This window comes from Quercus lobata, chromosome 4 (assembly GCF_001633185.2).
Source record: "Quercus lobata isolate SW786 chromosome 4, ValleyOak3.0 Primary Assembly, whole genome shotgun sequence".
Classification (NCBI taxonomy): Eukaryota; Viridiplantae; Streptophyta; class Magnoliopsida; order Fagales; family Fagaceae; genus Quercus; species Quercus lobata.
The window spans coordinates 88,953,401-88,980,676 of record NC_044907.1 but is presented as its reverse complement, the minus strand read 5'-3'; the positions used below and the strand labels follow the sequence as shown (position 1 = coordinate 88,980,676).

The following is a 27,276-nucleotide window of genomic DNA, read 5'->3' as shown; positions in this document are numbered from 1 at the left end:
AAATGGGGATATACCCCTTTCAATCAAACTTTCTAGCAAAATGTCCTCAATCTGAAACTATTTAGGGATATACTCCTGTTTTAAACTTGATTTTCTAAAAATCAAGTTTCAATGAAAAACTTGATTTGGCAAAAATTAAGTTATAGGCAATCAAACTTAAAAAAAAAAAAAAAAAAAAAAAAAAAAAAACTTGCTTTTCTTCAAGTCGAGTTTTTTTATTGAAACTCGATTTTTTTTTCCTAACAACTTACTTTTCATCAAATCGAGTTTCAAAACAGGGACATATCCCTAAATAGTTTCAAACATGGGGCATTTTGCTGGAAAGTTTGTCTGAAAGGGGTAAAACCAATTTTGGCCCGCTTTATATATATATATATATATATAAACAATTAATGAAAAGTATATGGTTTTAATTTGTCTCAAATATAAAATTGTAGGTTTTTTTTTTTTTTTTTAAAGAATCTCCCCAAGAATTTTAGAGATAACCATGTACAATGAATAAATAAAAAAAATTGTGAAACAATTTTTGGAACAAAGTTTCTCTCCAAACTAGTTTAGAGAGAAACTCTTCAAACTTCTCACATATCTTTTTTGGGTGTGAATTTTAAAAATCTAACTGTTGAATTCTATATTCCTTGTATTGTTAACATTCATATTAACATTCATATTAACATTCAAATCAGATGTTAAATACTATTCGATTAATAAAGTTATGTTTTATACACAATTTTAGATTATAAAAATTTAAAATTTTAACATTTCAAACATAAAAAGATATAATAAGAACATTTAATTCAACAGTTAGATTTTTAAAATCTACAATCAATATAAAAGATATCAGATGCGTTTGAAGGGTTTCTCTCAAAAAAACACTTTGCTCCAATTTTTGATACATTCTATTTTATTTTTTATTTTTTTTAAAGCCAAACCCGCAACCAGTAGAAGATCCTTTCTATTTGTTCTTATTCCTGACCTATATTTTTGTTCTAAACTTGAACGAATCCACCTTATGTGCATTGAAATAGTCTCACCCAAACAGTCCCCTGAATGTAAGGTATAAAAAAACAATTTAATATTTATCATTAGGAGACAACATCAGTCTTGCAAACTACAGCTACTGTAGATACGTCCCACACCAGTTTCATTCACATCACACAAAAGCTCTCACTGAAAACTGACTCCAAAAGTGTCCAAAAGCCACTCTTTCACTCTTATGGTCTCTGAGTAGATGGCTTCGACCGTTCTAACAAGGTCTCTCTTGACTCACCGTTTTATTCACTCTTCCTTCTCTCTCAGTACTCACAAGCCCAGACTTTTGTCTTCCCTATTCAATGTAAGTATGGCTTTTTGTGTTGAAAATATTATCTGGGTTTGTTTTGAATGTCCAAAACATTGATGGGTTTTGGTTATTTTGGCCTAATTTGTGATTGTGTTTGTGTAATTCTTGTTCTAATGCTTGATTTGATCGGTTTTGCCATCTGGGTATTTCGTTTTTATGGTCCTTTGTATATAAAGATTGAAACTTTCTTTAATGGGGCTTTGAATTTTGTTATTGGTGTTGAGTGTGAGAGATGGGGTTTTGCATTTATCAGTGCTTTTTACAGATCATGGGATTCATTGGTAAAAGTCGTGGACTTTGTTCTGAATTCTGATATAGTTTTCATTGTTGGTTTTTGTATGTGGTCTCTATTTTTTATTATGTGCTTCAATTTAAGTAGTATTGTTTAGTTTATAGCAATTGTTTTTGTACTCTTGTATTCAAACAAAACAGAAAAGGAACTGTTTTGGACTCTATGAGTGTGTTATTTTCTCTCTTTTTCCTGATTGTCGTTATGATTGAAGCATCTGATACGGAGTTAGTTCAAAATATTTCAGCCAGTGGTGTATGTTATGTACAAAATCTATGCACTGAAAGCATTGACAGCTGTGTAGTTTTTTTGGGGTGCATTTAAAGCTTTTCCTGTACACATTCATGTAGTGATATCATTACAAATCCTATAATGAAAAGTATGTTTTTCATGCTTTTGCTATATATTTCTTGGCTTAAACTGAATTGGAAATTTTTTAAAGTATTTTTGATCGTGGGATTTTTTAGCAATTATTTGTATAGATGTTGTATCTTCTAGCATATTTTCTTAAGATTTTAGTTGGATACCGAAAACCTATCTGTTTCAGTGTTCTTAGTGAGTTGAAGCTACCTCTCCAACTGTATTATTCTCTTTAAGACAAGATCATATGATATGTTATTCATGTTACTTGCAGAAGAGACAGTTTCACTTTCAATCAAGTCCCTCTTATACAGCATATAAAGCATCTTCTCGGGTTCCTTGTGTTATGGTGTCCTCAGTGGTTGGAAGAAGAGCTAATTTTTCAACACAAACTTTATCTACAAATGAGCCTGTTGTTTCTGTTGATTGGCTCCATGCTAACCTAAAGGAACCTGATCTCAAGGTACCTGCTTGGGCTTGTTCCTACTGCCCCTCTTTTCTTGCCTTTGGTTGAATATTGACAAAAACTGAATTTGGGAATTATGTAATACTTCGTGTTCTTTAATTTAGCTGTCTGTTTGAGAGTTCTTTTGCTTGATTTTACATTTCACATGTTCTTATTTATGTGTATGTAAGCACACATCCATTCCAGGTTTTCCAGCATATATGCTAATGCACGCAAATACACAAGAATCCCTCTCTCTCTCTCTCTCTCTCTAATCCATGAGAAGTGTTGTTAAATTTAAAAGCATGCTTTAGGTACGCTTAAGCTCAAAGCCCCAAGATCTCAATGCTTCACTAGGCCAAAAAAATATCATTTAATGAAGCGCTCTTTAGGCACGTTTTTAGGAGCTTTTTGAAGAAGCATAAAGCACACCTAGGCATGCTTTTTTATTCTGTTGCTAAAAAAGATATGGATCATCAAAATTAATTGCTTAGTCTTGAAAGAAATGACATGGACTAGTGATTTACTACACAACCACTATCCTTAGGGTGTTATATTACACAGATTTTTTTTAATTTTTTTTAATTTTATTTACATGTCATAAGAAACAAACAAGGTTAATTAACAATTCTTGTGCTCTTTGGCCTTTGACTTTTAGTTTTAGATGTATATTGATTGAACCATTTATATTATTTGATCATAACTATCATGGTTATGTACTTTTATAAAGCACAAGAGAATTTTTTTTTTTTTTTTTTTGATAAATAACGTAAGAATATTATTAATAATAAAAAGATTGCCAAACCGAGTACATTGGGGATGTACTATGGGGGCACAAGTCAAGAAACAAAAGAACAACGGTCAAGAAACAAAGAAAAGGAAGAACAAGAAAAATGAGAAAAAACCACACTCCATTCAAAGAGAGTGTGTAGGAAAAAAGACTTAAGCTCCAGTAAAGAGCGTTCACAACCCTCAAAACTTCTATCATTCCTTTCACGCCAAATGCACCAAATCAAGTAATGAGGCACCATTCTCCAAACATCAATGTGGCGATGTCGCACAAACTTTCCTTGCCAAGCCTCAAACGACTCAAGAACAGTATGAGGCATAACCCATTGAATACCAAACAAGCAGAAAACCATGGACCACAACTCCCAAGCTATGGAGCAATGAAGTAGAAGATGATCCACCGACTCCCCACTCCTCTTACACATATAGCACCAGTCAAGCACCATCACTCGTCTTTTACGAAGGTTATCTGTAGTTAAGATCTTACCCAAGGAAGCAAACCAAGAAAAGAACACCACCCTTGGGGGAACCTTTGATTGCCATATCATTCTCCATGGAAAAGAAACAAAAGTAGGAGGGTAGAATGAGTTATAATAACCTCTAACCTCAAAACCTGTATTCCTTGCAGGTTTCCAACAAACCTTATCAGGACCAAACCCCCGCACCGTCGAAGAATAGACCAATTCCATAAACCGGTCAAAGGCTTCTTCTTCCCAATCTTGTGGTGGACAACGAAATTGCACATTCCAGTGAAACCTCCCAGCAGACCAACCCATAACTTCAGCCACCGAGGAACCCTTTGACCTACTAAGACGATAAAGCTCTGGAAATGCCTCTTTGAGAGTACCATCCCCACACCACAAATGCTTCCAAAATTTCACTCTAGTACCATCCCCCACATCATAAACAAGGAATTTAGAGAAGTTCAACCAGCCACTTCTAATGTATCTTCACAGGCTGACTCCATAAGGACTTGTCACCTTTTTCATACACCAACCACCCCAAATATTCCCATATTTTGCCTCTACAACCCTCCTCCATAAAGCATCAGTCTCCATGCCATACCTCCACAACCATTTACCTAGCAATGCAGAATTAAAGTTCCCCAACCGTCGTATACCCAACCCCCCCTCCTGCAAAGGCCTACAAACCTTGGCCCAATTAACTAAATGTATTTTAGGTTCACCACCAATCCCATTCCACAGAAAGTCTCTCTGTAATTTCTCCATACGTTTTGCCACCTTCCCTGGTAAAGGAAAAAGGGAAAGAAAGTATGTAGGTAAAGACGAGAGTGAGCTTTTAATGAGAGTCACCTTACCCCCTTTAGATAAATACATTCTCTTCCAACCTGCTAATCTCCTCTCCATTCTCTCTAGGATAGGATTCCAAACAGATAAATCCTTAAATTTGGCACCTAAAGGAAGACCCAAATATTTCAAGGGCAAAGAAGACTGCCCACACCCCAACAAACCCACCAAATCCTCCAAATTGTGTACTCCACCAACAGGAACCAGCTCAGACTTCCCCAAGTTAATATGAAGCCCTGAGACCTCCTCAAATCTAGCAAGTATCGCCCTCAAATTAGCAATCTGAGAAGGTTCAGCATCACAAAAAATCAGAGTGTCATTTGCAAATAAAAGGTGAGACACCATCACTGATGAACCAGCCGTACTACCCACAGAAAAACCTGAGAATTGCCCAGCGGAGGCAGCCACATCCAACATACGGCTTAGTGCCTCCATCACAATATCAAACAACAATGGAGATAAAGGATCCCCTTGCCGAAGCCGCCTAGAGCTACCAAAGAAATCAGATGGGCTACCATTGATCAGAATAGAAAACTTTACAGTTGAAATGCAATACCATATCCATTTTCTCCATTTCTCAGAGAAACCACAACGTTGCAGCATATACATTAAAAAATCCCAGCACACATGATCATATGCCTTTTCCACATCCAATTTACATAACACACCTGGAACTCCTGACTTCAATCTACTATCAATACATTCAGAAGCAATTAGGATGGAATCCAAAATCTGTCTACCCTTCACAAAAGCATTTTGTGAATCTGAAATAAGCCCATGCGCCACCCTACGAAGGCGATTAGCCAACACCTTAGAGATAATCTTATAAATCCCGCCAACTAAACTAATGGGCCGAAAGTCCTTGATCTCCACAGCATCCACTTTCTTAGGAATAAGGGCAAGGAATGAGGCATTAAGACTCTTCTCAAACACCGCCTGAGTATGGAAATTGTGGAACACAGCCATAATTTCTGTTTTCAAAACGCCCCAACAAGACTGGAAGAATGCCATTGAAAAGCCATCTGGACCAGGTGCCTTGTCACCATTGAAACCATTAATCACCTCAACCACCTCTTCTTCCTCAAAAGGCCTATCTAGCCAACTTACATCTTCCACCGAGATACTAGCAAACTCCACATCATCTAATACGGGTCTATTAGCCACATTCTCCAAATAAAGCTGCTTATAAAACTGAGAGATACAGTCTGCTATAGCAGCTGGGTCTGAAGACAATACCCCATCCACCATAAGCCTCTCAATAGAATTAACTCTCCTATGAGAGTTAGCTATGCGATGAAAAAATTTAGTGTTCCTGTCACCTTCCTTAACACAAAGAACTCTAGATTTTTGCCTCCAACTTATTTCTTCCAACAGAGTAGCTTGTTCTAACTCATCACGGATTCTACCCATTTCTACCCTTTCCTCTGCTGATAAACCCCGACTCTCCTCCATATTCTCAAGAACACTTAGGTCCTTCCACAATTTTTTGATCCGAACTTCAACATGACCAAACACCTCCACATTCCATCTTTTCAAATCATTTTTTAAGAGCTTCAATTTATTGGCCAGAATGAAACTCGGTGCACCATGAACCTGATAGGAATCCCACCAAGACCGACCCCTATCCACAAAACCTTCATCCTTGAGCCACATATTCTCAAATCTAAACGGCATACTCCCTCTCTGGAAGGATCCACCCTCAAGAAAAATTGGAAAATGATCCGAGCACAACCTAGACATCCGTCTTTGAGAAACTGTTGGAAACCTATCCTCCCAATCTGCAGAAAACAAGAATCTATCCAGCCTAACCTTTGAGACAACTTCTCTAGAATTTGACCAAGTAAAAGAACCCCCTTGCAATGGCAAGTCAATGAGACCCTGTTCTGAAATAAAATTGGAGAACTCTCGCATAGCAGTAGTGAAAGAATTAGATCCCAATCGTTCGGAAGGGAACCTAACCACATTGAAGTCCCCACCCACATACCATGGGACACTCCACCAGCTATTCAAGCCACAAAGTTCCTCCCATAAAAACCTCCTGTCTCTGTGTAAATTAGGACCATAAACACCAGAAAACGCCCAAACAAACTGATCTGACACATTTGTAAACTTACAAGAAACCGAAAATCTCCCCACTGCTTCCTCCATTTTATTCACAACCCGAGTGTCCCACATCACTAACACCCCACCAGAAGCTCCACAAGAACCTAAGTAAGACCAATCAACATGTTGTCCACCCCACAAGCTACGAATCACCGCTCTATTAATCAACCCCATTTTGGTTTCTTGAAGACAAACCACATCTGGCCCCCACTTTCTAATCAAGTTTCTAACCCTGAGCCTTTTATCTTGCTCATTCAACCCTCTTACATTCCAAGAAATAATCTTCACATTCATTGATAAGACACTAGAGCTCGCTCAGAACTTACACTCCTTGCTTTATTTGGATCATACTCAACCTTCAAAGATGTCAACAGATTCTTCAACTCCCGTTGCCCTTTCTGTCCTGACTTGACCAACTTCGTCTGATCACCCTCCTCACGTTTCTTTTTATCTTTCTTTTTAGCCTCAATGGCTAATAACAAACCAGTAATCTGCTCCTCAAAACCTTCCAATGAAGTGCCCACAGATTTCTTGAAAGCCTTTATCCTATTGGTTACCCACTGTGATAGCTGGCAACTATCCACACTCTCCTTACACCCAATCTCCTGCACTTGACTAGAATCCAACTCCGTCGGACCTTTCATGGCCAAAGGTAACACAACTAATGGCTCATCACCATCCTCACACAAATTCAACGTTTCACCAACTTCCCACAACTCACTCTCTGACCCAGGAAAATACTCTACTAGCCCCGCACAGTCATCTGCCCAACTAACCCTCTGCCCTTCATAAGTACAAGAGTCATTACTTGGTACACAATCTCCCTCCAAACTAGAGTTGACTGGCATACTATCTGGAGAACGATACAGAGACAATGGGAGCACTAATCGCCTGCCATCACGTAATTGTAAAATCCAGTCTCTGGAATTACCCCAAGACTTATCTAATCTAAGTCTCCCACCAAATCCTTTATAGTTGGGCCAGCTAATTGAGCTCCCTCAAAAACAAAATTACCCGGACCTTCCAAACCCACAAAATCCTCCTCCCCAACCACCGATGCCTCTGGAATATCCAAAGAAGCTTTCGCCGGTACTATCGGATTTGTTGCCGGTTCCGATATCATGCCCGATGGCCCAACCGGCACCAGTTTTGACCCACCCAGCTCTTTGATCGGCGACGTCAGAACGTGGGAGGCTTGAGCCACCACCGCTGGTCCAGTCGACGCAGTGGGTGGCTGGGCTAGAGGGATCCTGATGTCCTCTTCTGCCTTGCCCACCACTTCCGTCATTGCTAAGGATGGATTCATGTCCACCGATACCCACAATGGCGTCGCATGTTGCTCCGATGCGGTGGGTGTAGTCCTTGAGCTCTCAACTTCCTTCGTGGAACTCCTACCTGAGCTCGGTATACTTAATCCAGTCTGATATGAAGCCTCCAGAGCCTTAAGTCCAGAAGTTGAACTCTCGCCAGCCTCAAAGGATAGTGGGCTTGACAGACCCAGGCCCAAAGTGGGTTCTTTTTTGCCCAACAAGGCTTGGGCATTCTGTTTGGCTGAGCCCAGACCCACACTAATATTATGGGGAGTCTTACTCACCCATTTTCCAGCCTGTTTAACACCTTTAACACCATCCCAAGATACCCGCCTCTTTCCAACTTCATTCACATTCACAATCAAACCTCTCCCTAACCAACGTCCCTTCCTCTTATCACATAACTTTCCAAACTCAAACATATTTGAATTCAAATTAGGCTTCAAGGAAATATTGCATTTATCACCTTCCGGGATTTTCTCCTCAAAATTATTCTTACCGTTAATACCATCTTTCCATCCCTCACCACCACCCACGGCTGACTGGGAACAACTACCAGCCTGAGTTCCAGAAACTGCTACCTGTGTGCAAGAATAATCACTTGGAAACTCCACAGAATTCATCACAGTACCAGCCTGAACTATTTCTTTGCGGAGGGGCTGCTGAACCTGCTTCAACCTTGCCTGTATTGGAACTTTGACAGCCTCCACATAAGACCTGGCAGGTTGATATTTTGGGGTTTGCTTAAACCTGAACGGTACAAATTTCGATCCACCCAACGCATATTGAGAAGGTTCCAGTAGCCTTCTTAATTCAATCCCAAAGGTTCTCCATCCTTGTTGTAATTTTCCGGCAGGAATAATAATAGTTTGCCGCAGCCCACCTACCTTAAGCTTTGTCACTGATAAGTACTGCCCATACGAGTTGGACCCCCGCTGCATCGTGTAAGCAATATCCCCTTCCCTGAACGTAAAGAATTGTTTAGGACTAACCCCACTCACGGTGTGTTCCAGATTCCGCATTGTCCAAAGAGCTGCACTCTTGCCCATAAACACCGATTGCATGTAGTATTTACCCCGTTCAAGAATCTTAAGGGAGAAAAAATTCCCACCTTCCTCAATCACCAACTGGAACAGCTTAGATTCAATAAAGAAACTACGAAATCCCCCCATACTATCCCTAAGAAATAAAACTAAAACAGGATTTGTGGCTAATTCGAGGTAGCCGGGCCTCCTCTCAACTCAGAGAGAGAGAGAGCATTTTCCCCGCAGACTAAATGTATAAAAAATCAGTCTAAAACTGTTATTTAAGTTTGCATTGCTTAAAGCACAAGAGAATTATATAAAATATTATGTTTAAACTTTCTATAACTAGAAGCTTTGAGGGTCGCGAACGGTCCATTCTTGAGTTTAAGTCTTTTTTCTTTTTTTACTCTTCTCGAATGGTGTTTAGTTATACCATCTTTTTCTTGTTTTTCTCTTCCTGTTTTGTTTGATCATTGTAATTTGGTTTCTTGATGTTTTTGCCTTTCTAGTACATTTCCTATGTACGGGGCTGTGTTCTTCTTTAATATATATTTTCCGTTACTTATCAAAAAAAAAAAAAATTGTTTTCAATTTACTAAATAAAAATTTTAAAAATTAAAATAACTTAGGTAAAATTTGAATTTACAAACATTATACAATTGTACTTACCCAATAGGTAAAATATACAAATTTTGAGTTATTATTATTTTTTTATTATATGTTACTAATATTTCTATTAGAATTTGTGAGATATTATATTGGAAAACAGTGCGCTTTACTTCAATCAGGCGCGTGCTTGCACATTGCACCTAGGTGCCAAGAGGCCTATGTGCTTAAGTGCGCTTGGCACTTTTGTTCATGAGCTCACCATTTGTTCCATGTGACAAAAAAATTTAGACATGTTCTCTAAACCTCCTGTTTAGTTCCTGTCAGATCAAATGAATATTATTCTTATTTTAAATTTTGCAGTAAGATTTTTGAACTTAGGTCTCTGTATGCTAGTTAGATACATATTTATTCCTTTTTAAGTTTATATAGTAGGTAGGCCCAATAAGAAGAGATCAACTACAGTAAGAGACAGTATCTTCACAGTGGTCCATTCTCTTTTTCAACCCTTTTCAACCAACTATTATTTATTATATACGCTGCATGTGGATCCAAGGAATTACAATTTTCTTTTTCTCAAACACAAATGGCCCAATTGAATTCTTTGACTATGCTTCCCCATTATAAATTAACTAGGAACTAAATAGTTAATTGATCATTTCACTTCTCTTCATGCCATTTTTATTTGGGACTCAGTCTATGGGGTTGGAGAAAATACAATAATAAAAAAGTTCCAACAAAGCTTGATTGGGGTTGATGAATAACAACGCATAATATACAAGCATACACACCATTGGTGCCTTTGCATTCTTTTCCAAACAAATTATGCAAAAAATATCTAGGAAGGCACAAAAGATTTAGGTGGAGTTTATTATCATCTTAAATGCAGAGTTTTCTGTCAGACAACAGATTTAGACACTTCTCTCAATTTCTTCTCTACTGATACATTTTTCAACAACCATTGGATTACTAGAGGTTGCTTTGAGATGCATCTTAGTTCCCAATACTGTGAGAGGCTGACACAACTTTGGGAATTTGTGATGTTAATTGCCAAGAGCCTTGTAGTTCAACTGGCACCTATTGTTGCTCCTTTTTCTTTTTTTATTGTGAAATCATTGATATTTTATGGGATCAAATTTAGAAATTGTTTGTAGTTCCATAATATCCAGTAATATGCATGTTGTAAATCCTAGAAATCCACAACTAAGTAGATCTGTTTGATCTGTGATTCAAATTGGGTTCTGATTATTGCTCACGAGATCAATTTTGGATATAATTTATGTATATGTATATTTGACCATATTTTAGTTACTAAGGAAAATATCAAGTGTGCATCACACCTTTTCCAATCTGTTGGCTCCTGTATCCCTTTTAATACCTTTTGAGGTGATTATAGTCCCACATTCATATTGAGAAAATTTTTGAATACTTCTTGGTTGCTATTGGCCCAATAGGTCGTTAGCATGAACATACTTAAAGTTCATTGGAATCGATTTGTTAGCAGTCATATATACTGTGTAATTAAGCATGTACTCTTTAAGGTGAAAATTGATCAACTATTGTCCTTAATGATTCTAAAGGCGGCAATACTAAAAGAAATTATTATTTACATAAATTATTACCTCACTTATAAAATTTTAATGTAAATAACATTTCTTTAATTAGGCTCCATGTGCAAATCACTTACTCTAATACTAGTTTAATGGACATTTGTTGATCTCTGAAACCAGTCAGATATTAGTAGCATTTCACATGTATATTTCCTGCGAGCATTAAGCTCTGCATTTACAGCTCATTAACCTTGACACACCCTCATACAAGCCCCAGAAATGAGTCAAGTACTACACGCATGTTACTCCCTTAAGATCCCAACAGTTGGTTAATATTATATTTTTTATATTCAGGTGTTGGATGCATCCTGGTACATGCCAGATGAGCAGAGGAATCCAATTCAAGAGTATCAGGTAATTACTATGATTATGTTGAAATCTCATTTTTGAATTTCTTTCATAAATTTTCTTTATCCTAAATTCAGAACAGTTTGGGTATATGGTATCCTTGAGATATGCTCTGCAAGTGTGTTTTGTAAGATTTTCAGCTCTGATCCATTTTCATCTATTATTCCCTCCAACAGGTTGCTCACATCCCTGGTGCCTTGTTTTTTGATGTAGATGGAATATCTGACCGAACTTCAAATGTGAGATGGTTTCTTCATTTGCTATATTTATATTTACATGTGTGTGTGTATATATATATATATATATATATGCATTTACCCATATATATACACAAGTACATATGTACGTACATGTATACACACACACACACATTTGGGTTAGGATCATGCACCACCTTTTTTTATATGTATTTTATGTATTTTTTTTGCCCTCTATTTATAATATAGAATTGATGACTTGTTTCAGTTGCCGCACATGTTGCCGTCAGAGGATGCTTTTGCTGCTGCTGCTTCTGCTCTTGGAATAGATAACAAAGATGGGTTGGTTGTTTATGATGGGAAGGGGATTTTTAGTGCAGCTCGTGTCTGGTGGTGAGTTGTGTTGATAATAAATGTTCTTATTCACTAGAATTCATGTTTGAAGCATAAACTAATATAGTTCATTCCTTACTCAAATAATAAGGATGTTTCGAGTATTTGGGCATGACAGAGTTTGGGTATTAGATGGAGGCCTGCCAAGATGGCGTGCATCTGGATATGATGTTGAATCTAGTGCTTCTGGTGATGCTATTTTGAAAGCTAGTGCTGCCAGTGAGGCGATTGAGAAAGTATATCAGGGACAGGTGGTAAGTTCATTATTCATTCAGCTAGTTTTTTATTTTCCTTTTTCTGGTTCCTTTTTGTGGGATAGAAAATTAAATATTGAAATCTGCAGTATTTTAGGTTTTTTATTCACCATGCTCAGTGCATTGGTTTGCTTTGTAAATCATTTATTCTTATAATAAAATATTTTAACCTAAATATTTAAGAAAAAAATTATCTATATGCCATAGGGTTTCATATTGACATTGAGTTCTCAGGAGCTACTTTATACATCTATCAGTTTCTTAAGTTCATGCTTTTGACAACTGAGCTAAACTTGTCTTTATGATAACATCATCCTCAATTGAGATTTGCTTTTGGAGAAGACTTTTATTATTTGATTACCTGAACTGGGGAAAATATAAAGGTTAGGATTTCAAAGTCAAATGTTGGAGGAAATTAGGGGCTAAAGTATGGTACTATTGCATTGTCACTTTGCTAAAATGGTAGGCCTGTTATGCCATTTTGTTTTCAATTGGTCACGCCAAAGGGAGCTGAAGATCTCTTTCTTTTGCGTACTTTTATAGCACGGATCAAAGGAGAAAAAAGAAATGATATAATGTTTGTGCTATTCTGTTTCATAGCTTAATGCAGTTAATATATTTTAGTAAGAAATATATTGGAAATTGGATATAGAGTTTGATATATTCATCTAAGGCTCAGACCTTAAACGATGTTGTTTTTCTATGCCTTTTTCTGGCTTTGACATACACCAAACTATGTGCCCAGTAATTTGATTATTCTCTCCCCACCTCCCCCTCAATATTGCTGTTTGAATTTTACTTTTGAAAACTTATGATTTGTTCCAATCACATGCACTATTCTTCTGCAGGTTGGGCCAATCACATTTCAGACCAAATTTCAGCCACATCTTGTCTGGACCCTTGATCAGGTTGGTTTTCTCTCATCTTAATCCTTTTTTTTTATTATAAATACACTTATCTTAATCCATTCTTATAGTAATAAAATAATTATCTATGCCTCATTTTTCAGTTCTGAAAGTGGTAACCAGACTATCATTAAATTTTCCAAGTGGACATATTATGATAAATAATGCAATGTATATCTGTGGTTTAGTACTGATGATACATGAGCATGGACCTGTAATGTTCTTGCTAGTGAATTTTTTGTATGTGATGTACAAATTAATGTGTTCTAGTGGGTCAGTTGCTTCTGGTAGTAAAAGTTCCTTTAAGCCTGACTAGAATATACAATATATACTTAGTATTTATCAATAATAAAAAAAAAGAATATACAATATATGCTTACTAAAATAATGAGAATATTAAATAGCAAAATTATTTCTGATTGACATTATACGTGTTTTATTTGAGTAAATAGAGGTTTTACGAGCATACAAGTTAGTTACCTTTTTTCTAGTGCAAGTATGGGCAAAAGTTTCCCATGTAACTTAGGCTATGATTTGAGTATTCTAATTATATATATCTTTTCTGTGTATTTTCCAGGTTAAAAAGAACATTGAGGACAGGACTCATCAACAAATAGATGCCCGATCAAAGGCCAGGTATCCAATGTTTTTCTTTTTCTGTATTTCTGCTGAATATATGAATGTGATATCTTCACCTAGATATGGTAATATAGTGTTCTCAAAAAAAAAAAAAAAAAAAAAAAAAAAAGATATGGTAATATAGTTGAAAATTTACAGAATATTACCAGTGATTCTTGTACTGTTGGTTTAAAAACCTTGTGTTTAGTTTTCAGTGTTTTTTTTTTTTTTTTTTTTTTGGATAAGTAATAAGATATATTGATATCAAAAGGGAAACACCCTAGTACACAGGGAGTGAACAAGGGGACAACAAATCAAAAACAAAAATTGCAAGAATCTACGAAAACAAAAAAAGAAGGGAAAGATTTGTTTTGCAAAGCAAACAACCAATCCGACAAAGTTCTAAAAAAGAAAAGCTTGAGGTCCGGAATAGATCTCTCAATATCTTCAAAACAACGACTATTTCTCTCCCTCCAAAGACACCACATTAAGCCATGAGGAACGATGGACCATTTATAAACATTTCGATGACAACCAAAGCTGCCTTGCCAACACCCTAACAGCCCCAAAACAGTAGGTGGCATAACCCAAGATACTCCAAATAAACCCAAAACCATAGACCATAGATCCATAGCAACGAAACAATGAAGGAAGAGATGGTCAACCGATTCACCATTACTCTTGCACATGTAGCACCAATCCAAATAAACAGCGTTTAGTTATTGTTGCTATCTTGATTATGCACAAGTAGTATCCACTGAAAGGTGTTCTTATAGGCAAAGGGTTCGAAAAACTTGTGTTTAGTTTTCAGCATTCTTTCATCACCTTTGGTTTTATGCTAGGGCGATTTATTACGGAAGCTATTTTCTTGCTTAGATGCCTAATGGAAAAATATAGAGAGGCAGGTAGAATTAATGTGAATGTAAGTTCAGCAAAAGTAGAAGCAGAGATGAAAGGGTTGTAAGATTTGATGGTCAAGAGATACGACTTATGAGAGAGTGAGAGCTTTCAATATATTGGATCAATAATTCATAGAGAAGCATATTAGGGGCATTGTGTGATCATATAATTCCTATTAACTTAATTTTTTTTAAGACTGCTATAAATTCTATTTTTCTCTATGACACGAATGTTGGGCTATTAATAAGTAAGATATTCATAAAATGAGTGTAGATAAAATGAGAAGGCTAAGATGGATAAATCAAAATACACAGAAAGATAGGGTTCAAAAAGGGGAATGTTAAAGGTTGTCCCTTGTTGATGAAAGATGAGAGAGTTATTTGAGATTGTTTGGTTGTGTTTAGAGGAGAGAGGAGAGCAATTAATGCACCTAAAATTGTGAATTGATTTAAGTTGAGGGAATGAAAAAAGTTGAGGAAGACAAGACTTCAGTTAAGGAAGTAATAAAAAGTATGACTTTGAATAAAATAAAATAAAATATTTGTGTTCTTAATTGTATTGATCTCCAGCTGTATATGTCAGGTATGCTTGGCTGTCTCTCTTTTTTAATGTTTGAATAAATTTTTTTATTACTTATCAAAAAATGACTTTGAATAAAATTGTATAGCAAACAAGAATGTGTGGCCGATCCTAATGAATTTGTTGAAGATCTAATCAATACCCAAACCCAAAAAACTTGGGACTAATTTGTTGAGGAACCATAGCTTAACCCTAAAATTTTTTTTGTTGTTGCTCAAATGTTCTCAGTTCAGTTTGTTCATTGTTTCCTCTCTTTTTTCTTACAAATTACCCATCCTTGTCCTCATGTTTTCTTTTAGTAATTTCATATTTGTTACCACTAAAATGATAATAAGCTTGATAACAAATTAATTAGAAGATCTTGCTCTGCTAAACTTATCAAGTTCTATACCTATCCAAAAAAAAAAAAAAAAAAAAAAATCAAGTTCTATGTAAAACAGAATAGACAAAGTCATACTCACTCCACAAAGCTCCCACTTTTTTTGCGGGGCCTTGGAGAGGTGATTGATAGGCAGTCCTGCTCACATTTTTTTCTTAGAGAGGCTGATACCCAGACTTGAACCCATGACCTATAGCTTTTGGTGGAAGGCATCACTCCATGGCCTGATCTCTATGCAAATAGAATATAGCAAATAAAATTGCGTAGAGAGGTCCAACATGCCTTAAATCAGTATAGCATATAATTGGGAGTATCAACTAACAAAAATATATGTGAACATTTTGTTCTCCTAACATGCAGTAATTTTATCACCAATATTTCCCGTTTATGGTCTGTGCAAGCCAGACCTTGGATGTTTCTCGTAAGAGTTCTGCTTAATGAAGTTGGTTGTTGGGCCAGGTTGAAGTTTACAAACATGATAGAATGTAAGCTTTCCTGCATCTGTTTAATTTTCCCTGACATAGCATGGTTGATTCTAATTGCTATACCCGAGGAACATCTGGAATTCTGGATATGATTGGATATGTCCAACTCACTAGCTCATGATTTTTGTAGTCTATATTGTTTTTCCTTAAGCAAATGTAGAGGGATGAGAAAGAATGGTCCAGGTCAAAAGGTCGCTTTTATTTAGTAATTTTGATTGTTTTCCAGAGTGCCTGTTTTTAGTGCAAAATTCTTGGAGTTGATGGTTGAATACTTTTTCAGGTTCGATGGAACTGCAGCAGAGCCTCGAAAGGGTATTAAAAGTGGTCATGTACCTGGCAGCAAGTGCATTCCTTTTCCTCAGGTGAATGACCAAATGTTATATGGTTTCTGTTGTGTTTTGATGACCTGATAGCTTTTCCATCTGTTATATTGAATCCACTTCTTTCCCAGGTTGGATTTTGATGTCAAATTTAAGTTCTAAATGCTAGGCATCATTTTAGATGCTCTTAGATTCATGGTTTTTGTGTAGTAATTTCTGTCTGCAAATTTTGCCTGCCTTAAATGTCTAAATTAATTTCTCCAACTCTTAGTAGAAACAGTGGATTGGATTTAGCAATAGTGTATATATAGGATTTAGCAATGTACAAAGTGATTGCATTCCTGGAGTTTTGTATAAGCTAGACCTGGAGAAAGCTTATAAACATATTTATAATAAAGCCTCTGTATTTGTTTCTAGTACATTCTGTTCATCATCATAAACATGACGTACTTTTTTTAATGAAGATATCTATTACCTATAAATATATATATATATATATAATAAAGCCTTTATATATAAACTATTGCTAAATCCTTTCCAAGATGGACTAGGGCTCCTAAATAACTTTTTTCCTAGAAAGACTAGGAGTCTTAGACTACTAATAACAAAGAAAAAGTACTTTAGAATTTCTAAACCATATAGAAAAAGAACTTAAAACATAAAATGAGAACAAGCCCTTTACAGCCCCTTCTGGGAAATTTTGAAATTACCAGATTTCCCTGATTTTAGTAAAACTTAATTAAATCTGAATCAACAACTTGTAAAATGACTCAATAATAACTAAATTAGCCTATGAAGGTTGCCAAGTAGGGCCCACATCAAAATTAGACCACAATTCTTGAATCATTTGGTATCTGAACTTGGTTTTCCTTGAACTCTTTATTATCTGCGTTAAAAAAATAAACAAAAAATCTTGAAAGTGCCCGATTATGGTGATGTGATCTGCAAAACAGAAAAGAATTGGGGGGGGGGGGGGATAAAAGTGCTTAAAAGCTATTTAACTTCTGAAGAAGAGTCTAGTTTATGGTATAGTTGTGATTTGGGTTTTTTTGGCGATAAAAGTAGTGATTTGGTTATCTTTAATATGTAAGGACAGGAGAGTCTAAAGCTGGTTCTTGCATGATTTCATTTCAGGGATCTTTTAAATTTCAAGAGTTCGACATGACAATGTTTTTTGATTTATGACTGAGAGTCATCTTAGTTGTTTCTACAGTGTTGTAGAAGCAGTGGATGAGGAAACAAAAAATTTGATTTATGACTGAGAGTCATCTTAGTTGTTTCTATAGTGTTGTGGAAGTAGTGGATGAGGATGCAAAAAATCCTTTGAAAGCTATGCCTCATAAACAATTTATTTATCAACGTGTGATGTGTCTTTGCAGGTGTTGGATGCTTCACAGTCACTTTTGCCTGCAGATGAACTAAAGAAACGATTTGAAGAAGAAGGTAAGGAAACCACCCCCCCCTTCCCCGATTCTCTCTTAATATCAGTCATATTCTTGTGAAACATTCTATTCCTTCAGTATTGGTTTTGTTAATATCTTGTTGAACTATGGCAGTTGAGAACTAATTTTTATTTATATATTAATACTATGTGGATCTGATCTGAAAATTTTTGGATCAATACAAATACAAATAAATATGAAATTGTCAGCATTAGTCATGTGACACAGTTTTAACCCATAGTTTTTAAAGTCAAGTCATATAGGAGTTTAGGGTTAAAATAGTTTGTGTTTATTTTGCAAGTTATGGTTAGTTTTGTGGTGAGGGTTAGATCTGTAATTTTCAGAAACTCCTACAAATTAAGGCTATTTTGAAAACATAGTCTATTCTTGAACTTTCTGGAAGTTTTCATTGTATTTTCTCAGTGTCCAAATTAGACTTTGATAAATTCAATAGTTACAACAGAGGAGAGAGAATTTGAACATTGGATATCTCTGTCGGAAACATTAAAAGGTGCCAACCAGTAGAACTACAAGACTCTTGGCAGTCTCCAAATTAGTCTTTGTAACTTTATTAGTTAACAGTAAACTAGTATGTAAACAGTTCTCTCTAAATCTATCCTATGTCAATTTAACAATTAAATGAAAAAGAAAATGTTTATCATGCAAAAAATTTTAATTAAAAAAGTTTGTACCTTTTGGCAAGATAACATAGAAGAAAGGAAAAGTAAGTTTATTAATGGCAGCCTTGGCAATGACTCCCTATACCTCCCTCCTTCCCTCCTCTCTCTCTCTCTCTCTCTCTCTCTCTCTCTCTCTATGACACACACATTTCTACCATCACTTGGATTCCAATAAGGGATAAAAATAACTGATGAAAATGACTAATGTTATGATGTCAAGCAAAAAGTATAAAAGAGAGAAGACGCTGTCATGAAGCAAGTATAAAATTGTTTCCTAATGGCTTTTTCATTTGTTCATATGGGACTTTGCTTCAATTGGACATTACACATGGACCCCATAAGAGATATATCTTGAATTATAAAATTGCACTGTAGCAGATTGATTGATGTTCCATGACTGCATCATAAGTGAGGCTATAATAAATTACCAACAATAGATATGCAGATATAAATTATAGCAGAGGTTTAAAAAAGGTCTATGTAGGACGTTGTGTGTTTTATTGAAACATTAATAGGAAAGTCAAGTCATGCTTGGTAATTGCTATCTTATTGTTTTAGGCCAGAGAGTTTAAAGGTCTGCATTCCATGTATTTGTTTCCATGATAGCATGTGGGTAATTTTGCTATGAGCAAAACTTAGGTATAGTTCCGTTGTTGCAGTATGTTAGGTTTTACCCTTTTGCCATTGCTATCTTATACTGAACTTGATCTTGTTACTTTACAATCTTAATCCCAAATTCTTCTGCAGGCATATCTTTGGAAAAGCCTGTTGTAACTTCGTGTGGCACTGGTGTAACTGCATGTGTCCTTGCATTGGTACCCCTCTTTCTCTATCTCTCTCTCTCTGTCTCTCATTTTGTATTGTCTTGATATTTAGATGGGTGGGTAGTTGGAAGGGAAATGGAGGGATTGGCATATTTCTTGTTTGGTTGGACAGAAATAGAGAAGAGGAAAAGGGGAAGAGGTCCCTTTTTGGGCATTGGGATAGATAATATCTAATTATCATCTTGTTTTACATTCCAATAGTAGAAAACAGTTCAAAATGAATCATTATACTTTAGAATGAATCATTACATTCCACAAAGATGATCACATGCCTATAAAGCTAGTTTTCTGCTGGGCAATGATAATATTGGCAGTAGAACAACTTTGAAAGAAAGTTTTGGGAGGATGTATGGTGTGGGGATTGTTCTCTTAAAGAAGTATTTCCAGAGTTGTATAGGATTAGTCGGGCAAGGCAGTTTTTTTTTTGTCGGAGGTCATGTGTTTCTCTCGTGGGAGGATTCATTGGGACATCCAGTTCTATCGTCCAGTGCAGGATCGGGAGGTGGAACCATTGGCTATGTTTTTGGATATGCTTTATTCCATGGATGTACAGGGCTATGGTGCTAACAAGGTTTGTTGGAAGCTAGCAATGAGGAAAAGGTTTTGGGGTTCAAGGCTTTTATCACTCTCCATCTCTTCCTTTTGTCATCTCATTTCCTTGGAAAAGGTGTGGCAATCAAAGGTTTCTCCTAGAGTAGCGTTCTTTCCTTGGACTGCTGCTTTAGGTAAGATTTTAACTACAGATAATTTTCAGAATAGGCATATTGTAGTGCTTGATTGGTGCAAAAGATGTGGGGAATCAGCGGAGCATCTTGTCAGATAGCATATGCCTTGTGGTCTATGGTATTCGTTGGGTTATGCTGTATAAATTTATTGAGTTGTTAGATTTTTGGCAGGGAAAGTTTGAAAAACATAGAAATATAGATTTCTGGAGGTTTGTCCCATATTGTTTGTTTTGGTGTTTTTGGCAGGAACAGAATGGTAGATGCTTTGAGGACTCTGATCAGTCGATACTTGATTAAAGTCATTTTTCTTCCACTCTCCTTGAATGGAGTTCATATTCTTCCTTGTCTCTTCTTGTTCTAGCTGATCTTTGTAATCTGGGTTCTTAATTTTTTGCCACTGCAGTACATCCTGTGTACTTGGGTTTGCTAATTTTTAATAAAAAGTTCTGAAGATATTTATATATAAAAAGAAGAACAATCTTGAAAGAAAGGTCTCATGCTTCTATTTTTTCAGGGTCTCCACCGACTTGGGAAGTCCGATGTTGTAGTCTATGATGGATCTTGGACTGAATGGGGAGCACATCCTGACACACCTGTTGAGACTTCATAAATGTTTGTGCATCATTATTGGAAGCGTTCCGGCAACATGTGCAGCATGAGGTTTGTCAGTCAGACGAAAGAGGTTGTATCTAAAACGGTTAAATATCACCAAGCCTTATAATTCTAATAAATATTGAATTACAGTTTGTGTTTGTTATTAAACTCTCATTACGCAAACAAAGCAGGTGGAAGAGCATCAGGGATACGGGATAGTGGGTTGGGATCTAAGGTTTCACATTTTGTTGATGATGAAAAATAAATAATTAGCAGCATGATTCTTCTCTAAGTTCTCTTTATCTTATCTAGTTGCTATTGTAAAGATGAATTCACACGTGCCATATAAACAGCTCCCCCTTTGAAAAAAAAAAAAAAAAAAAAGAGAGAAAGGAAAAAGTCTTACTGCCCTTGGTAGTGAGACATTGCTATGATATGACATGGCAGCATTGACTACATGTGATTTGTCTCCCTCACACATGATATTATCCTCCTAGTGTTTGATGGATTTTGATGAAAGTCAATTATATGTTTCACTAGAGTTGATAAATTGATTTCCTTTAATGAGCTTCTGCCAAATTGCTTTGTATATGTAATGTTGACAAGGCATACATAATGTTTTGAAAGTCACATTCTCTCTCTTATTACTTTCTGAGAAAAGGTGGTGAAGTTATAGACTTATAGGAATTTAATTTTTGAGCTCGATTTTGTATCTAAGATTTAAGATATTATGTTTGGGAAGACAGTATGAAAGAAGATTGAAATGGAGGAATTACTATGGTTTTCAGTTATTCCTCTTTGGAGATGATTGTCAAAGAAAAGCTCCTTTGGGAGGAAGGAATGGGATGGGATGAATATAAAGGTATTGTCTAGAAATATTCCATTCCATTCCCTAATAACTGAGAAGAACATTCATTACATTCAGGAAATGGAGGTGAAATCTCAATTCCTCAATTCTATCCTTATCCTGAGAAAAGACAAATATAAAAGGCAATCTTATTCTTAAAAAAAAGAAAAGAAAAAGAAAGCCTTTATTATTATTTTAAATTCCATCCATTCCTTTATAAACTTGTAAACACAATAGAGAAAATACACCATATTCATTTCCATTTCATTCCATTATTTTATCCTCTGCTCATTGCATTATTGTACAAACTACCAAATATAATGTGAAGGAAAGAAATTGAGGCTTCTTATTATATATACCCCTGCATTTTCCAGCTGAACAAACATATATTCTGCACCAATTTTTTGGATGAGAAACTTTCAGGTGGAAAAATATTAACCATCAGATGAAATGGATAAAGTACTTTTCACGAAATTTATTTACAAAAAGCATCACTATACACAACTAAATCACATAAGGGTAACATATTTATCACTTGTTAGGCCTTCTTGTCAACCCTCTGATTTGACCAGGCGATTTTGATCATTAGAAATTGAAGGTTTAGATAGAATGTCATGCTCTTTCACACACAATTTGGAAAGCTCCTTTGGGACCAAGCACTTATCCTCCAAATATAGCTTCTCTTGAACTCTTGGAGATGCAAGAATGACTTGCATTTCTGTGGGACTGACTGCATATGTTCCCTGTGCAAAATAATTCCTACTTCTTTCAAAACCAAGTAATAAATAACTTTGGTGGTAATGACAATAAAAACAAATAGAAAAGGCTAAATCTTGTCGAATTGTGTTGTATAATTTTGATATTCACCAATTGTTCTTTAAAAGTTGGTACGATTTGAGGTCGGATATAGATTCTTGAAATGAACCTGACCAAGATTTGGATAAAAATTTTAGCTACACCAAACTCAGAAATTTATGGGCCACTTTTGTGTGCATACTACTTTGGGCCGAAAGTTTGATATTAAAAAAAGGAACAGAGAAAACATGAGCTGAATTTTGATAGGTAAAATTTATACAAGCATTTAGTTGTAGGTCACAATTAGTAAAGTTCATTGTCATTAAATAAGGGACCTATGTTTAATTTTGTATAGGAAAAAAAAAAAAAAAAATCACTCTCGCACAACTATATTAGTCATTCACCAGGGAATATGACCAGACCATTAAGCAGCTCTCTAATATTGTCTGGCAATGTTAATAAGAAAATTATGGCCTAACATAGTATAGAAAAATATTTTAAAAAATGAGTTTGGAATCACAGGTTTGAAGTTGGTTGTAGAAAAGAGAAATTAGTCATTTTTGAATGAGTAACATGAAAAATTAATCTAACTGCATAGATCTGTAAGAGTTTCTCCATTTCATGGTAAAACAAAAACAGAAATGAAAACACAAGTGATGAAGTGAAGCTATATTTCTTTAACTACGTACATTTTCCTTCTATTTCAATAGTAGTGGGTTAACCATTGCGCACCTTTGGTACGGTGGTTACTCCACAAATATAAATGCTTATGGGGTGTGGGGGGTAAGGGTCGGGGTTCAAGTCTTCAGGAAAGAGTTTCATACAGATATACACTTAGATTAGATTAGAGTAGAAATTCTATCTTGTATCAAAAAATAGTAGTGGGTTAAACCTCACAAAAATAGTGGTTTAAGGTTTCATTAAAAAAATTTAAAATAGAAGATTAATTGGCTAATGAAAGCACGTGTATCATTGGATGATTAGCTCTCGGAGTCTCTCCTACTTTCATGCACGTCTTTCAACTTCCTCCTAAAGTCTCTCATGCATGTATATCGCTTTAACTTCCTACATTCTTCTTTCCCTTCTAACTGTCTCCTAAACTCTCTCGTGAACCATTCTTATGAGGATTGTTTTCTACTTTTTGGTATCTTCTGGATCATAGTACTACTATTTTTAGCCCTTATTGGGTTAATTACATTACATGCCGAGAGCAATGTCATTCTAGTTATAGACTTTCTCAATTGTATACGTTAGAGCATTTACAACAAGGTTATCAAAAAATATAGCTTTTAGCAACTTTATCTTTTTTAACAACTCACTTTATAATACATCTAACATCAAAAGTTTTATTTCTTCTAAAATAAAAAAAATAAAAAATAAAATCAAAGGTTTTATTTTAACAAACAACACATTAAAATGATATAAACAAACAAATATAATAAACACTACACATGGAGAGAGAGAGAGAGGAACTAATTTTATAATGAAAGAAGAGAAAGAAAATAATTTAATATTTGTAGCAACTTGTTACAAAGAGCTATTACTACTAACAGTGAGCTACTACTACAGTGAGCTACTACTACTAACAGCTCACTGTAGCAAGTTGGTAAAATATTTTAAGTTTAGCAACATTGCTGTGGGGTGTTTTTGTTTGCTTGAAGCTATAAAATAACTAAAAAGCTATTTTAAGAGCATTGCTGTGAATGCTATTAGGGTTTTAGCATTAAATCTGATAAGTAAAAAAAAGTAAATATTATACACCAATAAAACATTAAAATAATATAAAGGAAAAGATTTTAAAAAAAAAAAAAAAAAAATATATATATATATATATATATATATATATATATAAAGGAAAAGGCAAAGGAGAAGAAGCTTTAGTACATATATAGTTGGGAGTTTTAATCCTTGTTATAGTCATAGACAGCAAACCAAATAGTCCAGCATGTATTGAAACTTTGGCCATGCATTATCATTAAAAGATATATAAAAATCCACTGAAATTCTCAAGTTAAATATACTTTGTAGTCTTAAAATCTATTCCATTTATTTTGGAATATAAATGATTAGATTTTGTTATAGTCTAATTTAAATAACATATATTGACTAACACTATTTAAATTATTGATAATATGACAAAAGTTAACACATTCATTTTAAAAATAGATGGAAATGATTTTAAGACCGTGGAGAAAGGTCACACAAATTAGCCAATATGAGGTGAACTCGAATTGGACACCAAAAAGATCACTTAGCAGAAGCTAATTAAAATGGACAATTTCAAAGAAATTATTAAATGTACTATAAAAAAATATATAAATAAAAAAGCTTAAAAATTGACATGTCAATTAATATAACCAGCCTCATGGTATGATATACAAAATAAATTTTTTTAATTATATTTTATTTTGTGTTAAAAAATTAACACATTAATTTATAAATAAAATTGTAACGAAATTTATAATATCTCTACGGTTAATGAAAATTACCTGAAATGCACCCATGAGTTCAAGAATCCCAACTTGTGCCTGCAAGTACTTGACATACTTGGAAGCAGCTTGAAGCATCTCAGCTGTGTTCATTTTAGAGCAACCCGGAATCAGCCTCCCTAGCTCTTGAGTCTTCTCAGTGATCTTCCTTCTCCTTTCTCGAGCCGCAATGCTCTGTGCCGACACACTTCTTTCATTCATTTTCTTTGAACTCTCAACATTTTGAGTGCAATCAACCTGTGGAATACCATACTCAGGCAGTTGAGAGAAGAGTTCAGGAAAAACGTCGGCCACCATACAAGGATTTGGAACAAGCCCATCAAAGAAAGTTGGTGAAAAATCCAAGCTAAATTGATTTTCATGGCATCTTTGGCGTTTTGGGAATGAGTAGGGTTCAAAATCTTGAGGTGGTGTTAGCATTTCAGAGAGGGAAATGAAAGGTTCACAAGAAGATGATAAGTATGGAAGCAAATGGGTGTAACATTCTTCAGGGTTTAGGAAACTTTCTTGGTCATACAGTGGATGAAGCAGAGTTTTTTGAAGTTCAAAGTTGTTGGAATAGCCTAGGATCTCTCCTGCTAGCTCTGCGTGTCTTTGTTGGAAACTAATCTGAGTGTTAAGGTGTTGAAGTGTTCCCAACTCTGTGTATGTACTCAAGGCCATGATGGTAAAACCTGCAGAAGAGAAACAATGTATATATTATCATTTAAACTTTGAACAATTACATAGCAAGCTAATTAACACAAAGTGAACAATTTTAGTGCTTAGTGGTTGCAATTCCTCTCTGTTCAAAATAATTTGTGAAGTGCCAAAAAAATAAAAGTCTTTATAAAATTAGCAAGAGAGAACAAAAGTGGTAGCAGAAGAAAATAGTAGCAAAAGGGCTGTGTAATATGTAGTATATTAAGAACTTAGATATAAAAGTAAGAAATAAGCATGACCCAGTAGGTATTATAAGTGAAAAAACTGAAACATAGCTAGAGAGAGAGAGAGATACTGTGTAGGGAAGTAGATACTGTTTGTTGACGCAGACACAAGAGCAGAACTCAGAAGACCTTAATTTATTTGCAAGTACAAAACTAGATAAACTGAGTAACTGACATTAACTTCACTGCCTCAGTGTGTCAATTATTGTACATTTGTTGTACTCTGATAGAGAGAGAGAGAGAGAGAGAAGTGGGTAATGGGTTGGGTTGTGGGTGGGTTGAGATAAATCCGGAAGTTGAGGTTTGGAGCAGTTAACTACTTGCGAGGAAAGCTAGGACTTTGCTTCTTCATCTAAAACCGCCATGTGCTTAGTTTTCACCTTGGTATCCTAGGTGCTTTTTTTTTTTTTTTTTTTTTTTTTTTTAATGCTTTTAAAAATATTCTCTATTTAAATATATACAATTAGGCATTATTTTGGTATAAATCCCAAATCTAAAACTCTTGGATATAAAAAGAAAATATAATCCAATGATGAATTTGTCAAAATTCACATTGAATAAAAAAAATAATTGAATGGAGTTGTAAAATTCACATTCAACTAAATTTTTTGCCAAACTTTTTGTGATCTAACATTCTTGATCTTACATTGTTTTTACTTATTTGAGTTGATTATTCAAGATTAATTGTTCTTGTTTTTGGTATTTTTGGCAGGTCCTAATTTATTTATTTATTTTTAAATCCCAAACTTGCAGGATGGTCTTTATTTATTTTTTATATTTCTTTTTATCCAATTTTTTTTTTTCTATTTGTTTTAACAATTCAATTAGGAGGCATACCCTAACAAGTAGCACCATGGAATTTTTCTAACATCTAAAATTCATACAACAAATGTTTTTGGTTAAATTTATGGTTTACAGAAATTAAGCAAAGATAGTAAAATTAAATAACAAAAAGCTAACTAATGAAATCTATATAGTTAGGAATACAAGAAAATTCATTTATCTTAGACTATAATCTCAATGTTATAGTTAGTGATTTGTCCATTTTATTTCCGTTTGTGTTGAAATTGTCAAAATTGCAAATATTCTAGACAAGGGTTTTTTTATTAAAAAAAAAAATTTATTATGCCAATTAATTTCTAGCCAAGTTCGTTCAAAATAAATATTGTCCTTAGGTATAGAAGATTCTCGATTCTCAAAAAAAAAAAAAAAAAGTATAGAAGATTCTCTATTTTTATTTGAGCGAGGATGCATTTATGGTGTCCAAACCTGAATTTTCAGTCCACATTATTTGCAAATTATAATAATAATTAACAAAAATAAACCTTACATTATATGTTCCCGAATTCTTAGAGCTCTGAGGATTTTCCCTTCATAGGTCCAAATTCTAATT

At 35.0% G+C, this 27,276-nt stretch overlaps 2 protein-coding genes across 2 annotated transcripts; one reads left to right on the top strand and one right to left on the bottom strand.

The window, feature by feature from the left end:
- The first annotated feature begins 1,033 nt into the window (after positions 1 to 1,033).
- On the top strand, positions 1,034 to 21,470 carry LOC115984229 (thiosulfate/3-mercaptopyruvate sulfurtransferase 1, mitochondrial-like). The gene is made up of 12 exons (XM_031107199.1): positions 1,034 to 1,333; positions 2,263 to 2,451; positions 11,478 to 11,537; positions 11,708 to 11,770; positions 11,997 to 12,121; positions 12,213 to 12,375; positions 13,224 to 13,283; positions 13,858 to 13,916; positions 16,522 to 16,603; positions 17,941 to 18,004; positions 19,431 to 19,498; positions 20,747 to 21,470. Exons 1-12 carry the CDS (start codon positions 1,229 to 1,231, stop codon positions 20,840 to 20,842), a joined length of 1,134 nt encoding a protein of 377 aa, XP_030963059.1. The 5' UTR covers positions 1,034 to 1,228; the 3' UTR covers positions 20,843 to 21,470.
- Positions 20,861 to 26,046, bottom strand: LOC115984230 (transcription factor bHLH52-like). The gene is made up of 3 exons (XM_031107201.1): positions 25,955 to 26,046; positions 24,958 to 25,631; positions 20,861 to 22,416 (listed from the first exon to the last, which is right to left on the bottom strand). The coding sequence occupies exons 2-3, from the start codon at positions 25,618 to 25,620 to the stop codon at positions 22,225 to 22,227; spliced, it is 855 nt and encodes a 284-aa protein (XP_030963061.1). The 5' UTR covers positions 25,621 to 25,631; positions 25,955 to 26,046; the 3' UTR covers positions 20,861 to 22,224.
- Positions 26,047 to 27,276: the final 1,230 nt, after the last annotated feature.